Source organism: Prunus mume, linkage group LG2, assembly GCF_029339155.1.
Source record: "Prunus mume cultivar Tortuosa linkage group LG2, ASM2933915v1, whole genome shotgun sequence".
NCBI classification, from domain to species: Eukaryota; Viridiplantae; Streptophyta; class Magnoliopsida; order Rosales; family Rosaceae; genus Prunus; species Prunus mume.
Genome location: NC_142699.1, coordinates 19496849 through 19516670, shown reverse-complemented (window position 1 = coordinate 19516670; position 19822 = coordinate 19496849). Strand labels below are relative to the sequence as shown.

General features: G+C 37.4%; 3 protein-coding genes across 4 annotated transcripts; all 3 read left to right on the top strand.

Moving 5' to 3' along the window:
- The first annotated feature begins 1482 nt into the window (after nucleotides 1-1482).
- CYP78A5 (cytochrome P450, family 78, subfamily A, polypeptide 5) lies at nucleotides 1483-3614 on the top strand. The gene is made up of 2 exons (XM_008245607.2): nucleotides 1483-2601; nucleotides 2685-3614. Exons 1-2 carry the CDS (start codon nucleotides 1642-1644, stop codon nucleotides 3288-3290), a joined length of 1566 nt encoding a protein of 521 aa, XP_008243829.2. The 5' UTR covers nucleotides 1483-1641; the 3' UTR covers nucleotides 3291-3614.
- Nucleotides 3615-5762: 2148 nt separating this feature from the next.
- SIK1 (Protein kinase superfamily protein) lies at nucleotides 5763-13646 on the top strand. The gene is made up of 18 exons (XM_089045138.1): nucleotides 5763-6685; nucleotides 6808-6896; nucleotides 6978-7085; nucleotides 7207-7314; nucleotides 7623-7713; nucleotides 8067-8119; nucleotides 8592-8654; nucleotides 8821-8865; nucleotides 9180-9215; nucleotides 9986-10041; nucleotides 10576-10657; nucleotides 10982-11110; nucleotides 11198-11339; nucleotides 11946-12099; nucleotides 12334-12538; nucleotides 12729-12929; nucleotides 13006-13091; nucleotides 13224-13646. The coding sequence occupies exons 1-18, from the start codon at nucleotides 5986-5988 to the stop codon at nucleotides 13321-13323; spliced, it is 2448 nt and encodes an 815-aa protein (XP_088901264.1). The 5' UTR covers nucleotides 5763-5985; the 3' UTR covers nucleotides 13324-13646.
- Nucleotides 13647-17289: 3643 nt separating this feature from the next.
- LOC103342042 (uncharacterized) lies at nucleotides 17290-19456 on the top strand. Of its 2 annotated transcripts, none has more exons than XM_016796667.2 (5): nucleotides 17290-17697; nucleotides 18050-18165; nucleotides 18261-18436; nucleotides 18760-18868; nucleotides 18948-19456. In XM_016796667.2, the coding sequence occupies exons 1-5, from the start codon at nucleotides 17418-17420 to the stop codon at nucleotides 19248-19250; spliced, it is 984 nt and encodes a 327-aa protein (XP_016652153.1). In that variant the 5' UTR covers nucleotides 17290-17417; the 3' UTR covers nucleotides 19251-19456. The 2 variants fall into 2 exon arrangements, with proteins under 2 accessions (XP_016652153.1, XP_008243827.1); XM_008245605.2 differs by having other exon boundaries at nucleotides 17291-17697; nucleotides 18074-18165.
- The last annotated feature ends 366 nt before the right edge of the window (nucleotides 19457-19822 follow it).

Below are 19822 nucleotides of genomic sequence, written 5' to 3'. Positions count from 1 at the left end.
TTGAAATCATGATTGTGCTAGGGGATAAAATGATGGTATAATTTGTTGACGATTGCAACGACTTTGCGGGGAAAGCTGGTAGGAAGTAAAAACTACATAAAATTATCATTGCTTCTATATTCAAGTTGGAAACAAAGTTGAGGGATTACCGAGCCAATATGAGTTGAATGACCAAAATGAAAATTGAGTTTAAGTTCATATACCATTGCTCTTAAAACCACTAGGGAGGTGGACTTAAAATGATAAAATTCCCCTTGAATTTGATAGAAAATGTAATCGATATAATGACATGGCCAATGGTACGAGAGGGAATTAGTTAATTGACTGCATGAGCTATTTTTCCAAGTTTGAAAGCCAATCATTTGTCGAATTTGAAGACCAAAATGCATCAATCCGATCGAACTAATTAAACCGACTGATCCAATATGTAATTACCTATTTGGTTTGATTTTGATAAAAAAAAAACTAAACAGTTTAAAAATCGAACCGAACCATATATTATTTGACTTGGTTTGGTTTTGAACTTTTGTAAATCGTCGTAAACTGAAACGGACTGTCTACTTATATATTTATATTTAATTTTACATGTGTAGTCCCCTAATTAGAAAATAACTAGATATGAATGTTGAATTATAGCTATATTAATATTAAATTTTGAAGTTTTATGATATGTTGAGTTTTAGGATGGTTTGATACATTAGAAAATGAAAAAGGTATGTAGCAAGTTGTGATTTTGTTGTTGTTGTAATTGGACTAACATTGTTAAAAAAATGAAAAATAAAATAGAATTGGACATAGGCCCAAATCGCCGAATCAAACCGTCTTAAATTGATTTGGTTTGGTTTAGTTCAGTTTTCTTTGTAATTATTGTCAAAGTCAAATCAAATCAAACTATTATTGAAACATCCCACATCGACCAACGGAGATGGAGTGATGTGCTTTATATGTACATCCACATCCATTTAGCACGAGGCCTTTTGGAGCTCACCGACTTTGAGTCATGGGAACTCAAGTTAAGCGAATTGAAGCTACAACAATCTCATGATAAGTGACATACTGGAAAGTTACTCTTGAGTTCTTAGAAACAAAACCATGAGAGCAGAGAAAGTGACTCAAAGTAGACAATATCATGCTACGACGAAACTGATCTCGAAATGTAACAGTTATATTGTAATTAATTCGAATGTAATTTTAAAGTGAAGCCAATCCAATTTAATTTCACCTCAAAATCGATTATCAGTTTCACTTCAAAATCACAATCCCCACCCAACATATGTATTGCCCCAACAATTACTCTTTTTTATAACAATGTTTTTTTACTTGTTATAAACAAGTTACCAAAAGTGCATTTTTAAAGGAGGTGGGCCCGTGGTGGGCTTTTCGCGAATCGTGATCGGATGGATGGGACACAGCTACGATATCGATATTGATTCGAGACTGGGCTTTTTAAACCCCAGTTAAGTCAATATTTTTACCACGGTTAATTCACCTACTAACTTCCTCTATTTAACTAACCCCCGTTTCACACTCTTCGTCCCCTGCGCTTACTCTTCGTCTTCCTCTCTCCCACTCTCTGAAAAACTGTTTTCACCTCTCTGCAAACTCCCAAAGCGTCTCGCATTCCAGCTCTGCGACGCCAAAATGTCACTCGAATACCACCTCTTGTTCATACCCAGGATGGTTCTTCAATCATCTGTTCTGGGCTTTGAGGCATTTGCTTGTTTGTTTCTGTTCATAGCTGTCTTTGGTTTCTGGCTCTTCCCCGGTGGCCTTGCTTGGGCTTTTTGCAAGGTCCGGGCTTTCAAAGCGATTCCGGGTCCACCCGGTTACCCGCTTATCGGGTCACTCACTGTTTTCACTGGTTCTACGCGTCACCGAGTGCTTGCTAAGATGGCTAAGAGCCTCAAGGCCGAAGCTTTGATGTCTTTCTCCGTGGGGCTAACTCGGTTTGTCATCTCAAGTCAGCCAGAGACTGCTAAAGAAATTTTGAACAGCTCTGCTTTTGCCAATAGGCCTGCAAATGAGACGGCCTACGAGCTTTTGTTTTACAGAGCAATGGGGTTTGCGCCGTATGGGGAGTACTGGAGGAATTTGAGAAGGATAGCAGCAACCCATTTGTTTAGTCCTAAGAGAATGGCTGGCTCTGAAGTTTTTAGACGTGAAGTGGGGTTGAAAATGGCTGAGGAGATTAGGAGTTTGATGGTTGAGAAAGGTGAGGTTCAGATGAAAAACGTGCTTCATTTTGGGTCTTTGAACAACGTGATGATGACTGTGTTTGGGCGCTGCTATGAGTTTGGGGAAGGCGGCGAAGGGCATGAGCTTGAGAAGCTGGTCAGGGAAGGGTATGAGCTGCTTGGTTTATTCAACTGGAACAACCATTTTCCATTTCTGGGTTGGTTGGATTTGCAGGGTGTGAGGAAGAGGTGCAGAATTTTGGTCTCAAAAGTGAATGCTTTTGTCGGAAAAATCATTGAAGAGCATAGGCTGAAGGTCAAAGGTGACAACTTTGACACCGACTGCAGTGGGGATTTTGTTGATGTTTTGCTTGCTATGGAAAATGATCACAAACTCGGTGACTCTGACATGATCGCCGTGCTTTGGGTACTAATTTGTTCATATTTGAACTCTCATTTTTGGTGAATTTAGTGTAATTCTAAAAAATTTAATTGTTCCATATTTTACAGGAGATGATCTTCCGAGGAACTGACACAGTAGCTACTCTGCTAGAATGGGTTCTTGCAAGAATGGTTTTGCACCCAGAAATACAAGCCAAAGCCCAAAGTGAAATCGACTCTGCGGTTGGCGCCTCAAGGCCTGTTTTGGGCTCTGATGTCCCTAACCTGCCCTACCTCCAAGCCATTGTGAAAGAGTGTCTGAGGGTGCACCCACCAGGGCCTTTGCTCTCATGGGCTCGCATTGCAATCCATGATGTTTATGTCGGTGAAAACTTCATCCCAGCAGGAACCACAGCCATGGTGAACATGTGGGCAATAACTCATGATGAAAAGGTCTGGTCTGAGCCAAAATTGTTTAGGCCCGAGCGTTTCATGGAAGAGGAAGTGAGCATCGTGGGCACTGACCTGAGGCTGGCTCCCTTTGGTTCTGGGAGGAGGGTGTGCCCTGGAAGAGCCTTGGGATTGGCTTCTGTTCAACTCTGGCTGGCTCAGTTGCTTCAGAACTTCAATTGGGTTCCTTCTGAGAAAAGTGATGTGGATTTGTCCGAGTGTTTGAAACTGTCTATGGAGATGAAGAGCCCACTGGTTTGCAGGGCGGTTCCTAGGTTTGTTTGATGATACTTTTCATTTTATGTTGGGGCTGGTGCTGTGTGTTTATTTATTGTAAAATTAATGTGGACCCTGTTCTGGTGTTAGAGTAGACTTAAATTAGGTTGCTTAGGTCGTGCAAGTTGGAGTAAATGGTCTCCTGGGTGTGCAAGTTTTGAGTATGTAGCTGGTCTCACGCACCGCACACAAGTTTGGGTTTTCCTGATGTGCAGAAAATGTAGCAGCTGCTTCTGATGCATTAAGTTACTTTGGTCTGGTTTTATGTAATGCATGGGCATCTTATGTTGTGAAATAAAAGTTAATTAATGATGTGTGTATATTTATCAGAAAGACATTTGCTTGAAATTTAGTTAACTATTTAAAATTTTCCTGCATGCATGCAACCAGATTTCAATTAGTCCTACTTGAGATCTTCATGAAATGATTGATGAATGAATAGCAAAAGTAAAACCCTCCAGACACTGCTGGTTTTGGTAGTATATGAGTCGGCTCTATTCTTGAGATTCATATTGCTTTTGAATTAAGATAGAGAGAATATTATCATCTATATGGTGGAGCAGAGCCAAAAAGCGATAGATATGTGTGTTGTGTTGTGAAGCCAGCTTGTGTAAAGGGGATGCAACAGCGATTTGGATATCCCTGCCAAACCTTTTTTGCTTGCTTTCATGGATTCACTGATTCTCATCTCTTTTCACGTATACCTTTGCCCTTGGCAACTATTGGTTAACCGTTTTGAGACTATACATCTACAGTTTAAACTCTAAATAATGATTCTTCCCTTATGCGACATTTTTATATTGCTTCGACGTCATTTATGGGAGAAACGGGGATAATATTATTTGTTATTCTAGCTAATTAACTAATCATGACATGCTATGTGTGGTAACTTTTTAACGTCAAAGTAAATGATTAGTTGAAGATAGCAAAATAGTATTATTTCCGTTCCACACAAGTTTTTTGATAGTAACTATTTGTGCTTATTAAACGAAAGGCACAATTAGGTTGTCTCTAGGCTGCTACGTTGGCTAGAATTGAGTCTTGACGATCAAACCGACTAGCTATATATTGCAAAAGCTGTTGTGAATGGAGAGCATTTCATAGGTTGCAGCAGCATCATATAAATCTAGGAAGGGGCATAAATGAGGCAGTGGCCCCCCTTGGTCACTGAAGCCTTGACGCCTTGTGCCGAAAGCCAAAAGCTTACCTTCCCCCGACAGATTAATATTGCAAATATTGAAAAATATCAAAGGGGATCGAAGTAAAGATCTAAATATCAAAACAGATCATATCAACAACAGATAGTCATTGTGCAAGTGAGTCGGTAATCGTATCAACACTACTAGTCCATTCACTTGATCATCTATTAAGCTCCCTCTAAATAATGGGATCACAATTCAACTACATTGTGACTAATCTTTACCCTAGTGCAGATGAGTGGATTCTTGTTGTAAAAAATCATTAATCTATACGAACTACAATCGCATTCGCGTGAAGTATGAATTTTTACTGTAGGAATTGCATTCCTCCAACTTTATTGTATATAACAAAGGTGTGTGGAATAATGCTTGTTTTTTTATAGCGTACACTGTCCTAATCAACTGGTCGAATCCATCTCTGCATATCTATCATACTTTTATTGAGTAAAAGTTTAATTTTTCCATGTTTGGAGAATGACTGGATGTGGAGAATAAATTTATAGGGAGATTAAGCATTCACAGTGGGGGTGCATTTTCGGGGGTGTAAAACCACTTTTACATCTCATTTACATTTTCAGGGGGTGTAAATACGTTTTTTGCTCAAATGAAAAACGATGTAAATCCAAATATGCATATCTGATTTATTTGTGATAAATCTTTTTTGTATGTTTTTTGGGTATATTTTAACTTTTTAAAATTAATTTTGTGTGTGTTAGATTTATTTTATTTTTCCAAATAAATGGACCTAAAAAAATTTAAATGTGGAGAACATATGATTTTACCTACAAACTAACATAAAAATATATATGTAGAAATCTAGGCCATTGGAAGTGCAATGCAAATTGCATGAAATCTAGGCCTTCCATTTTGAATTCCAATCATTCCCTTCCCCTTTTTCTCTTGTGTGTCCCCCTGCAAACAAAGATGCAAATGTACATCTAATTTTATATCTCCATGGTTGTGATGTATTTTTACAACCATTTACATCTTCCCATTGAAGATGATTCCAGCGACAAAGGTGTATATTTAATATACATCCTCTTATACACCCTCCTATTGTGGATGCTCTTAGATAAGGATATTCCCTGGCATGGCTGCCCATGTTTTTTTATAATTTTTTTTTCTTTTTCAAAAGAAAAAGTTCTAAGTGTATTAAGGGGCAAAGTTGGTAGTTCGTAATTTTTATGGATGCCTTGGTGCAGTGGGCAGATGGCTGGGTGAATACAGATCGACTGAGTTCCTGGTTGCGAATACAAAGGCCCGTTGCAGAGACACGAGCTTTGTTATATCAAGAAGCAAAAAAACATATTGGGCTCAAACCGCAAATACTAATAGATGTGAGCCCAAAAACCTAAAACCCCAAAATCCCAAAAACAGTATCATCGTGCTCAACAGCTGGTTCCAATAAGGCAGAGAGAGTTGCACCCACTCCCATCCCAGCTATGGCCTTCTCCATCAGCTAACGCACACACTCCCCGCCCTCTCTCTGTCACACCCAATCAGAAATGGATCCGATGCCCAACACCCGCCGGACCCGAAAAATCCCACCTAAACCCGAACTCTACTCCACCGTTGTCATCCACGAAGATGACGATTCCAACTCCGAATCCGATCGAGACCAAAGGCAGCGGCGGAGCAAGCCCAAGAGCTCCGACCCGGAACCCGACCTCTACGCCACAATGGTCTACAAGGGCAATGCTCGAGACGACGAAGACGAAGACGAAGACGACGACGCTTCACTCCCTCCGCTCCTCAAACACCTTCCCAAAGACTTCGGCGGCGGAGCCTCAATCGATTACTTCGACGACGAGGAGGACGAAAATGGCGGCGATTTCGGCACTATGATCATCAAGCCCGATCGCAATCGGACCACGAGGGGGTCACGTGACTTCAAGCGAGGCTCCATCGACGATGACGGAGATGGCGATGGGTTCTCCACTTTTGTGGTCAGGTCGTCGAGCGAGAGAGAGTCGATAAGTGGGACCGTGGTGAGAAGGACGAGCAGCGGCGCTGGTTCGACGATGAGTAGGGCGGTGGCGAGCATGCAGGCCTCGTCGGAGTTAGGGTTTGGGAAGCAGAGGAGGGGCAGTGGATCCTCGCAAGGCGAAGAGTATCGCCAAACCACTAAAATGTCGTCGAGTTCCATACCCGATAGCGTTACCAGAGAAGACCCCACAGTAAAGTACGAGTTGCTCAATGAACTTGGTGGGTTCTTGTACTTCAACTTCAATGTGTTTCAGCTTCTCCTTCATTTCTTCCTGAATGGAATTTTGCTTAGAGCGGTTTTTTTCCTTTCCTTTTATTTTTTGTGGTATTGGGAATGCCAGGGAAGGGGTCTTATGGCGCGGTTTATAAAGCTAGGGATATAAAGACTTCGGAGCTCGTGGCGATCAAAGTCATTTCCTTGTCTCAAGGGGTCTGTTTCTGTTATCTTCTTCGGTTTCTTATGCATTTGATTGGTTACTTTGTTCGGGGTTTGATTTTGATTTGTTTTTAGGAGGAGGGGTATGAAGAAATTTGTGGTGAAATTGAGATGCTGCAGCAATGCAATCACCCTAATGTTGTTCGGTACCTGGGGAGCTACCAAGGAGAAGAGTATCTTTGGGTAATGGATAGCATTTGCTTTGGTTAATGGTGAAATTGCTAAATGATAGAGCTATTGTTGGTTTTGTAATTTGGGTAGTGCAAAATCTGAGACTGGTGACTGTTTTTCTGCGTCTTCTTAGATTGTGATGGAGTACTGTGGTGGTGGAAGTGTTGCAGACTTGATGAATGTTACCGAGGATGCTCTGGAGGAGTACCAAATAGCCTACATTTGTAGGGAGGCATTGAAGGTTTGATCAACTTTGAATGGATATTTCGATCCAAATGAAACAATTCCACCTCATTAAGGGGGTCTCCCCTCCCCTGATTTTGCATGGTTAAGTTTTGTCATGAAGAAATGCTCAATGAAGTGCCTATAAAATGCCTCAGTCTTTATGTTATCTCAGGTTTAATATTTGGATGCAATTTAACCAACTCAAAAGTTGTGTAGTGCTGATGCCATTTTCATACTTTGTTATTCAATTAAATATATTTTTAACTAAATTATTTTATGTCTATTTCATATGCTGTTGATTTGAACAATATTTGTTTCGTGTAGGGCCTTGCTTATTTGCACTCCATTTTCAAGGTCCACAGAGATATAAAGGGTGGTAATATTCTGTTAACTGAACAAGGAGATGTGAAGTTGGGTGAGTGCAATGATCATTTGCTTATATGTGGTGTACTCTCTAGGGAGGGACAATAAAAGGACGTTTTTGTAACACTTGAATCACGCTGATCTTTCACATCTGATGATAATCATACTTTTTCATACTCTCCATAACATTAATAGCATTATGACATCATCAAAGAGGGTGGCAAGGATTTTCCTTGCCCTTTAATTTTTTTATCTTTTCAACATTTCATTTTGACAATAGAAATGGAGTATAATAAAGTGCTCTTTACTATTGTTTTCAGTTTTTGTTTTGCATGTGAAGTTCATAAGTTTCTTGTACTTGTAAAAACACATTGACCCAACTTTGGTGTATGACAATGTTGACAGGTGATTTTGGGGTTGCAGCACAGCTAACAAGAACCATGTCCAAGCGCAACACGGTATGTCAATTGCTTGGATAAGATCTAAATGTCATACTTGATGCAGAATTGTGTTTAGTATGACAATTTGTTTAATTGCCCCAAAATTTGCACTTGGTATACCAGAAGTTGCTAGTACTTTGTTCTAAGGTCTGATGCTTAGTATTTCTTCTTGTTCTCAATAATGGGTGTCTTTCTGGGATAAATCCCTGTGCTAGCTACCAAAGTGGTTGCTGTGGGGTTGAACTTTTGACAGGATGGTTCATGAGACACGAATCCCATGTGCCCTCACCATCTCCTCAAGTCCTTAAGGCTTGTTTAGGTGATTTGGTTATTTTAAAAACATAATCAAGGGACTCTGCTGATTCCCTGAACTTGCTTCATTGTGATGAATAAAAAAGACAATTACGAATATTATTTTCCTGATAGGATGGGCAGTTACAAAGCTTGATTCCAGGAATTTTTTTTTTTTACATAATTTTATTTTACTCAGTTCATTGGCACTCCACATTGGATGGCTCCAGAAGTTATTCAGGAAAGCCGCTATGATGGAAAGGTATTGTACTGTACGCAGAATTTTATTTGTGTCATCTTGCTTCTTTCTTCTAGGACCATCCGACCATGTGCTGCTCTTTCTTTGGTTAACTACTTTTAGAGATAATATTATTATGGTGAAACCCATAGCAAGACTGACTTCTTGATCTAATTTATGTCTTATTCAGGTGGATGTATGGGCTCTTGGTGTTTCTGCAATTGAAATGGCAGAGGTAATATATGTTCAGCATGTTCTTTTTGAAGGAGATAGGTTCAGCATGTAAATTGTCCAATTTCATGGAAAATTTAAGAGGTGGCTGTTTTAAGCTGCTTGTTAGTGTTTTCCTCTTTTCCTGTTTTCAGTATCTTAAGTAATTGGTTCTTTGTGACTGCTGTATAAATTGAGAATACTGGTATTAGCTCACACTAACAAATAATTGTTTATTCCTTACCCCCAATCGATTACTCATTATTCTCTTGCACAATATCATGCCATTCTTGGCAATGGTCATTCATTTTGGTATGTTTTCCTTGTGATAATTTTCAGGGGCTCCCTCCAAGATCTTCTGTGCATCCAATGAGGGTTAGTGTTTTCCACCTTTTATTTTCTAGTTATTAGAAAGTTGAAGTGCATCTTTTCTTCGTCATAATTTGTACCTTGGTTGCATGGTCAATTGGAGTATGGGGGTCACTTTCTGTGTTGCATATTCTTTCATTGGGTGCTTTTATTGACAATAAGGTTTAGAGATAGCATTAGTAAAAATTGGATGTTTCAAGAGGAATGCGCCTTTGATACGGGGTCCTGGATAAATACAAGTAGCAAAAATATCATATTTTCTAAGCATAAATAGGGATTCTGTGATGTGATGTGAATATATTACTCATATTACATATTCGTAATAGCCTATTACTAGATTAAAAATCACAGAAACCGCAAGGCCCCCCTTGTGGGGGAGGAGTGTGACTCAAATGTTGTGTGGTTAATAGAAACTGATATGAGTATGGGACTGAAGGGTCTGATTAGCCATCCAAATTTAAACAGCCTTCAACTCTCTTTCCCCTGGTTCCATTCTTTTCTTTCGGTTAAAATTTTCAAAATATAGTGAATAATGAATTGTGTATATTCGTTTTTATAAAACTTTGAAGGAAATTTAGCTTCTGAAGATGTTGGAAAGCTTGTGGAGACTTAGCAAAAGAGGAAAGGAAAATTCTGCAGCATCATTCTTTCAATTGTTTTTTCTACTTTTCCCAAGTTGAATGTTGATTTGCTAAAAAATTTCTTCGTTTTTAGTTTTTTCTATTCAAATCATTATTTGATGAGGGGATATGTAACCTATTTATTGTCTATTATAGGTTTTATTCATGATATCCCTTGAGCCAGCCCCGATGCTTGAGGATAAAGAAAAATGGTCCGTTTTCATTCTTTTGTATCTGTGATCTTATTCTAGCAATTATTGAGGACAGTAGCCTGTATAAAGCAGTTCTCCTGACACATCTGGTATCACAATGTTAAAATACTTTCTACTGTATCATAAAGCATTGTTGGTTTTATGATTTTCGTGTTCCCTACGAGATTTGTACTCGACCAACATGATTTTTTATTATTATTTTTTTACCTGAACCATTGCTGTGGTCTGAACTAGTAACTACTGAGCATGAGTTAACACTTAAGCTTATGACTTGGAGTGACTCTTTGCCTGGCCCTTATACAAGCTGCGGTACTTGAGTTCAATCTGTTTTTTCTTTTAGGAGGGGTTGCAATAGAACAATAGGAGTTATCATCAAACAATTAAGAGTTCTGATGTAAAGTTGTACTAGTGCAAATTTTTAATTCATGATGGTTTTAACTTTTGTCATGTATAAGTCCAAAGTTTTTTGCTTTTATTGTGCTACATTGCTAAAATGGTATTGAACATCTTATGACCTTAGGTTTTCTCTTGCAGGTCTCTTGTGTTTCATGATTTTGTGGCGAAGTGCCTCACAAAAGAACCTCGTTTACGTCCTACTGCATCTGAGATGCTGAAGGTAGTGTTTTTAGTGAAGGGCTCTACATTCTATTGATAAATTGGGATTATGAAGAGCCTTGTTTAAAAGTTGTGCCATGATAAACTTTTTCCATCAAAATCAATTTCTTTCCTGCAACAATCAACTTGAAGCAATGATTTATATAGAAACTTCTGATGATACTTGCAAGCATACGATTCCTTTTGGGAGTAATTTTATTTACATAAAGTGGATTGAGTTATGTACAATATTAAAAAGGAAATATCATGGCTCATCTTTACTAGTGCTCATAATCCTACAATTTGTCTTTATTCTGAGTTAAAAAATATTTTATTTAAAATACAGCACAAATTCATCGAAAAATGCAAGTGTGGTCCCTCTGCAATGCTGGCAAAGATTGAAAAAGCAAGGCAAATTAGAGCTTCCATGGCTTTGCAAGCACAAAGTGTTGCTCCAGTTGAACTGGATGATAGCGTATGAAATTTTCCTCTCTCTTTTTTTCTCTCTGTGCAGGTTTGTGTCAATTTTTTTTATCTGAATATGCTGTTTTAATTTGAACAGACACTTGTAGTTTCAAAAGTCAATGAGGATTATGGAGATACGGTTCCTTCAAGGCCTAATAATCAAGTGGAAAATGAAGTATCTACAGCTAGCACGTTGAGGAAGCAGCACATATCTGGTGATGCAGGACTAGCTGGGGAAGGTATGTTTGTTATTCGACTGAAGACTTCTAGGTGTGCTGTACATGATAGTTACATAACAACTTAATTTCTTCAGAAATATTTCTGAGATTGGGCTGATTCTCCTGGATCTACATGGTAATGCATGTGCCATCTACTCAGATGTCTCTAGTAAGCTGTCTTGAGTAGGTTGAAATATGAAAAACTAATTTGTGCTTGGATATTGAATTCGGAGCAGGGACGTTAAGGTCCTAATGGAAACTTGTTCCTTTAATTTTTTTTTTTTTCCTTTACACATTTATTGTTTTTTTTATTGCATGAAATATTGTGATGAAGCCAACCGTGGGCTGGACAATGTGTTTTCATAATATTAGATTTATAAGGGTGCAAATGGAATGGTGAGCTACTAGTGATAGTGACATCATTTACTGCTTTCTATTTTTGGTACAGGACATCACTTGATGTTCGATATATTGGGGTTGCTCTATTCATGTTGTGAATCTCTAAGACCGGTTGGCTAAATTTATCTTAGTGAAATGATTCTGTGAGGGCATAATTATTGATTCTCTTGTTTGAACTCTTGGGGTAGGGCTTGATCATCTGATCTACGTAAAACCTATGTTTAACAGGTAATTTTGGCACTGTAATAATTCACGGTGGAGATGAAAGAGATGAGACTGCTAATCAGACACAAAGTTTTAATGTCAAAGAACCTGCAGCTGGTCCAGGATTTCTTGAAAACCCTTCCAATACTGGCACAGGAGGTAAACCAGCTGAACCCAGGTACTCCCCTCATGATTTATTTGTGAATTTTTATTCAGAATTCTGTTTTTAAGATTTTTTTTTTTCCTTCTTTTTCTGTTTTGGTTGGGGGGTGTGGACGTAGTAGTTTGTGATAATACTAATTTGCTCATGTAGATAAAAGATAGATTACTTGATATACGATATAAATTTCCTAGTCAAAATATAAACTTATTTCTAGAAGACCGCAGTGAATTTATTGAGATGTTCTATCAGGGTGGAAAATGCAAGAGGTGTTTCCCCACATAGCATTTCGGTTGGAGAACCATATTCAGTTACACAGACCATACAGGCATCTTCTCGTTCAATTCTTGGCTCTTCTGAGCAGAACCTAAAGACAAAAGGACAGGTTGAAGGTCAAAGCAGTGGCACATTGAAGAATGAAACTGTCAACCGGAAAGCTTTTGCAATGCAAGATAAGGTAATATTCATCCTGAATTTTATGGTTACCAGTTGATAGGCCCCTATCACAGTCAAACATGCCCTCCTCCCTTTGTAGCCACTTGGTTCTCTCCTCACTAATCGAACACCATTCCAACCCCCTCCACTTAAACCCTCCCCTTCCAAGGTCAATGCAAGTATTTAATTGCTTGTTTTCATTTTTATGGCAGCTTTGGTCCATATATGCGGCTGGTAATACAGTGCCTATTCCATTTTTGAGGGCAACGGATATATCCCCCATTGCTCTCTTATCAGATAATGTTCTTGGAGGCATGCATGAGGAAAATAATGGAAGTGTAGCCGTGGAGGCTCTACAGGAGCTTTTTACTGGTGATGGACAGTCTAAAAAGGGACGAAGAGGGCAAAATGAGGTCAAATCTCTCTCTCTCTCTCTCTCTCTCTCTCTCTCTCTCTCTAAGCATTTTTTGATCCCTTGATGTGCTGCAGATGCCCCTCCCTCCAAGTGTTTACAAAAGGCTCTTTACAAGTTCAACTCTAATGAATCTCGCACAGGCTTTAGCCTACCACAAGATGTATGTCAACAAAATTATATTTGCATTGAACATTTACTTTGGCTTGGTACAAAATGAAAAGAAAAATGTTGCTTTTACAAGTGATTTCCTTGTTTGTGTTGCTTGTTCTTTACTGCCCACATCTTGCTTCAGGTGCTACGAAGATATGCCGCTCCAAGAGTTGCAAGCAACTCAGGAACAACAGACGATTCAAAATCTTTGTGATACACTACGAACCATTCTTAGATTGTAGGAAAATGTAGGCTGCCAGACTGTAATTTTCTTTCTTTTGATGATCTATATGTTAAAAGGGTAGATTCTATCAAAAAAGAAAAAGAGGCTAGATAAACTGAACTACAAGGGAGAAGAGGAGCTGTGCGGTTGACAATGGGTAGGTAGTCTGTAGTTGTTGTGGTCTGCCTTGTACGATGCTGCGGCTTCACTTTGATGCGTATGCCGTCTTTTCTTTTCTTTTCTTTTTCATAAATAACTTGTATCAAGTAAATAACTTTCCTTGTAAATCACATGAATAATTTTGTGGAAATGAAAATTATTAAAGGTTCTGTTCTTTTTCAATTCTCTCCAATCTCCTACATTATTATAAGGCTTATTTGTAGCAATGGTTCCTCAACTAAACATTTACAGCCGTCCGACTATACTAGTTTTTTTTTTTCCGATTTTTCTTACCGGCTATACTCGTTTGTCTAATTATTATTATTTTTTAAAATGGCCGCCCGATTGTACTATTTTGACACGTGGCACCTATACACTGGGCGCGTACTTTTTTATTTATAAATAGTATAGCCGTTTAGTTATACTGTTTAAAAACATTTATCCTGAAATTTCTCTGGCATAGACCTGTGTTGACAAACTCTCGTCAAAACAAGTTTTTTATTTTTAATATTTTCAATTTTAAAAATATAATATTAGTTTCTTTACTTTTGTTTTTGGTCCTACTTATTTAATTTAATATATGTAGTTAGTAATATCTTAGCCTTTTTGAATTACTAATTATTTTTTCATTATTATTTAATATGAAAGTTTAAAGAAAAAGTCCACAAAATAATTAATTTCTATTTATCAAGTCTTTTGTGAAATCGTTTCGGTTTCTTAATTAAATTTCGCCATAGCCCAAGAGCCCTATCCATTACTATTATTCCATTACTCGAGTATCTATTGTTCTTTTTTGATTTTTTACTTTTCAAGATTTATTAATTGTATAAAGATTTTAGCACTTTCACGTTTAATAATGTATTATACACGTACACAAGTATTTCTCATGTTTGTTACACGTATTTTTTACAAAAATTTCAGTAAGACACAAAATTCATGTATTATACGCATAATTCTCATATATTATTGAATAAAAATAATATGTATTTTTTTAAACGTTATAGCCGCACCTAAATTCAGTTTTTCCTAATTGTTAGCCGTGCGGCTATACGAGTTTTTTTCTAAATTTTTTTAAAACATAGTATAGCAGCATGCTTTACTCTTTTGACACGTGGCGGATGGGCGTTGTGCGGGTCTTTATATAAATAGCCGCACGGCTAGATTCAGTTTTCTCCAAATTATTAGCCGTGCGGCTATACTAGTTTTTTTCTTAAAAAAATTTAAAACATAATATAGCAGCACGCTTTACTCTTTTGACTTGTGGCGCATGGGCTTTGTCCGGGTCTATATGTATAGTATAGCTGCTCGGCTAGACTAGTTTTTTTTTTTCGAATTTTGTTCACTTTTATTATTATTATTTTAAAAGAAGTATAGCCGCCCGGCTTTACTCATTTGACTCGTGGCACCTAGGCGCTGGGCGCGTCCTTTATATATATATATATATATATACATTAATAAGTAGTATAGCCGGGTGGCTATACTGTTTAAAAACAAAATTTATTTGGAAATTTGCATATACCTGTGACGAACTTCGTCGTCGGGACAGTTTTTTATTTTTATTTTTAAATATTTTGAATTTTAAAAATATAAAATTTGTTTCTTTACTTTAGTTTTTTGTCCTACTTCTTTAATTTAATATATTTAATTAAGTAATATCTTAGCATTTTTAAATTATTTTAATTATTAGTTATTTTTTTATTTAATATAAAAAAGTTTAAAGAAAAAGTCCACAAAATAATTAATTTCTATTTATCAAGTCTTTTGTGAAATCGTTTGGGTGTCTTAATTAAATTTCGCTATTGCCCAAGAGCCATATCCATTACTATAGAGCATTTCCACCAGTTAGCCCCTTGTTATGGCAAGGGGAGCCCTAGTCCTAGACCCCAACAAAGTGTGTTTCCAGCAGTTTACGCTACATGACAAATACTATTTATTTATTATTTTTTTTTTCATAACTTTGTTTACTTAAACAATTAATTTGTATAATATTTTCAGATAAGATTTTTGGGTTCCTATGTGTCAATACTATTCATATCGGATAAGATTTTCGGTTTCAAATTTCAGATAAATTTCAAATTTCAGATACATTTCAAAATTCAAATTTCAGATAAATTTCAAATTCAGATAAATTTCAAATTTCATGTGAATTTTAAACTTCAGATAAGATTTTCACTCTCTAAAATTGCGCCACGTGTCATCTTTATCTGCCTAAATTTTTCTATAAAACCAGAGGCTCAGCTCATTACCTCTCACACCATATCTTCTCTACATCTTCATTTATCTTAGATTTTAGATTTCATTCTCCATTTTCAATGGCAGACATGCAAGAGGTTTTGGAGAGGCAAGAGCGAGAGAGGAGAGATGCAACAAATATTTTAAAAAAAATAGAAACGCAAGAAACTTTAACAATTTATTAGAAATGCAAAATATAAATATTGCAACAAACAGTCATATTAATATTGGAAATACAAGAAATATTAACAAAATATATAAATTGCAAGAAACATTTAAATAAAATTTAATATGACATAGAAATTAATAAAAAAAAATTACAAATAATTTACCTCACTGGTAAGGTTTTCCCGACTTCTATAGTTGTTCATCGCTTTTGTCAAGGCATCTCTCCATTTCGCCAACTCTTTATTAAGAATTTTCTACTAACTAGATAATGTCATTTCCGTACGGGTCGAACCAATTACCCTTTCACAAAAGTCTTGATGAATTTTTTTCCACATATGACAAAATTTTTTTCCACAATGACTAATGTGGAGCCAAGACTCACACAAGCTAACATCTTCCATCATGCTCCATGCCCCTCTGGTTTCACTAGAAGAACCCATAAATTTTTGTAGAAAAATACAACTTGAAAGTGAAAAAAATATTGAGTAGAAAGTGAATAATAGTAGAAGGAGAAAGAAAATGTATGAGGAGTTGGTGTTAAAAGTGAAGAGTATTGGTTGGTATTTATAGACAAAAAAATTCATTATTTTTTGGGTATTTTTTTAAATTTTAAATTTTTTTCATTTTTTTATTTGAAAAAATTGGATGCCGTTAGATTGCTGAAAAAAGAGGATCGAGAGCCCGGAAGGAGCCACGTGGAAGAGAGCCGATGGGGAGTTTGATTTTTTCATTTTTTATTGGGGAAAAATGGCTGTCTTTGGATTGCTTGGAAAAAGTGGATTGGAGAGCCGAAGCCAGCCACGTGGAAGAAATCCGTTGGGGGCATCTTTGTAGTGGGCGTGTCAAATTTTTAACATTGGCGCATGCGTTACGAGCCAACATTAAAAATTTATACCTCAAGATCGACGCGTCAACCCAAAAGCGAGTTTTGGTGCTCGGCGGACCTCCCCACAGGCCAAGCCCAGTTCGCTGGGCCCCACTCCTTGCCCTGGCAGATTTTTTGCTGGGAACACCATTTTGGGTTTGCCCCCTCTAGCCCTCCCCTTGGGCCTCTTGCTGGAAATGCTCTTAGGCCATTGCTTGAGTAGCTATTACCCTTTTTTGATTTTTTACTTTTCTAGAGTTATTAATTGTGTAAAGATTTTAGCACTTCCACGTTTAATAATGTATTATACAAGTACGCACGTATTTATCATATTTAATACATACATTGTTTACAAAAATTTCAATAAGACACACAAAATTTATATATTATATGCATAATTCTCACATATTATTAAATAAAAATAATATATATTTTAAATTGAATTTTAAGAAAATAATTCGAAAACAGGACGATCACCATAAATCACTATCTTTTTAATTTTCTTGAGAAAAGGTAGTAGAAGTTTTTATTTTTTATTTCTTTAAGTTCCTTGTATCCAAATCATAACCCGAAAAAGAAAAAGAAAAAGAAAAAGAACGCCGCGGAACCGGCAAATTACTAGAAAGTAAAAGACGGAGGGAGCTTTGCTTGCCAAAACCCAGCACCCAAAACCCCAAAGAGAGAGAAGGATGATGAGGAGGAGCCTACAGTTTCTCAGTGCTCGCAGGTGCTTCGTCTCCTCCTCTTCATCTTTCAGAAGCCTTTCTTTCCTATCAGCCCACCTCAAAAGCCCATTACCCTTTCTCCTGAACTCTCCTCCTCTTTCTTCTTCTTCTTCGTCCTATCTTTCTGGTTTGGTTGGTTTCTCTCTTAAACCCTGTCTCACAATATTTCCTTTTCTTACTCTTCGCTTCGTAAACACAGAGTCCTCTGAGGATACTGAGGATAATCAAGATGACCCTTTTGAAGGTACATCTCTATTTTCTCGTTTATCCGATTTTCCCATTTATGATCTGTTAAATTTATATGTAATTTGTTGGGAATCTCTAAGAAGTTTAATTTATAAAACATAAAAAAATTAAAAAAATCTTTATGCTTCTTTGAATGGTAATTAAGCATTCACATTTCCTTATGTTACTAGTTATCAAGGCCACAACTTCAGTGATTGTTTGTCTAATGAGAAAAAAACATCTTCAGTTCAGTGTTTGTAAAATTACTCTAAATCTTACAGAGAGCTAGTAGCTAATAACTAAATATATGTGGTCTTCTTCTTATATGGTTGTTTTCTTTACACATTCCCTTATATTGTTTGCTTCTCAAGGGTGTAAAAGTATCACATTTTCAGGTGAAGAAATTGAAGAGCAAGGGACCTCAGGTGGATGGGAAGAGGGAGACACCACAGATGGTTGGGAGGAAGAGGACGTCGGTGAGCCTGAGGTACAATGGTCTGGCTTCAACATTTTGATTGCTCAACCTTCATTTTGGCTTTAAAATTGATGTTTCATTTGATGCTAGTCATTGATTTTGTACAGATTGGCGATGGGGGTGATGGTGGTGGGGTGGTATTGCACGGTGTCCCCTGGGGTGAGCGGGCTCTGTCCATTGCTCATGAGGCCTTAAAGCAATTTGGAGATAATGTCAAGCTCTTTTCTTTCAAGACTACTCCTCGAGGATATATATATGTGAGACTGGACAAACTGTTAAACGAGTAACTCTTCTACTCTTCTCCGCAATTTTTTTTTAATAAACAGCTTAACATACAAATTTTGGCAGTTAACAGATGAAACTCATTTTCCCAGACTGCAAATAGGAGAATAGCACATGCTTAAGATGACAACACTTCAGATTCTCAGTTTCCTTCCGTTGATTGTTTGCTGAAGGCTACTTGTCACAAAAATAAAATAAAGGCCTTCGCAAGTTGTGTTTTGCTTTGTAAATGGAGGAAAAATGAACTTTATATATTATGAAATTCTCTTCATATGCAACCCTTTGTTATGTTAAGGTTCTGATATGATGTTCTACTTTTATCAGATATGGTTGTCCCAGCATGGAGGAACTTGAAAGCTACAGTCAAGAATACAAGAAAAGATTAGATGAAGTTGGGGCACTTGGAGAAATACCTGAAAATTTGGCTCTTGAGGTATTAAATGGCTGGCTCTATTGTGTGAATTTGATCCATACAAATATGTTTAGTGTATAAAACTACTTTTGTTTTGAAGGTGTCATCTCCGGGTGCAGAGAGGTTACTAAAGATACCGGATGATTTACATCGGTTCATAGATATGCCTATGAGAGTAAGCTATGTAGAAGATGTGGATTCTAAATGCCGCGAAAAGGAAGGAGTATTCAATCTGGAGACCATCGAGGCTGAGTCCGAGAGCTGTGTGTGGAAGTTGGCAAATGTGAAGGAAAACAGGGACCCTGCTAGCAAAGGCAGACCATTAACACGTAAACAGAGGGATTGGAGATTAAAATTGCCATTTTCAGGGCATAGAAGGGTACTTCTGTATCTAGAATACTGAAAATCGCCAATCTAGTTGTATTTTAGAACTCAAGTTGCTAAAGCTTTGTGACGTTTCTGTCTAGAAAATATTGGTTAGAAAACACAGATTTTAGCAGATTTCTGGTGTTGCAGTTTGTATCGTATCTGGAATTTTGTCTCAAGAATTTAACTGGAGTAAAGAAACAACCTCAATTTTTCAAAACACATGTGGGGTTGAGTTTCGTATCTTCAGGTTCCCATGCGGTTTGAATATGCTTTATTGTCTAAATGAAGGCACCTCCGTGAAGCATGACTTGATTTGCGATTATGTGTCAGTGCTAAGTCCAACCCATTTACTTCTTTAGCCACAAAAGGCTTTACCTCTGTGCTTGCTTTCCGTGTTAAGATTCTTTTCGTTTTTGGGCCATGCCATGTACAAATTCTATTGAAGTGGCCAAAAGGGACCATTCCATCTCCTGCCTTGCCTTATTCAGGGTAGGCAAGCTTTTTGTGGGTGGGAGTTGACAGATGCCGCTCTCAAACTGTATTTTATACTAGAGATATTGGGGGAAGGGAATTCATTCAAACAAACACAGAACTTAAGGTGCATAC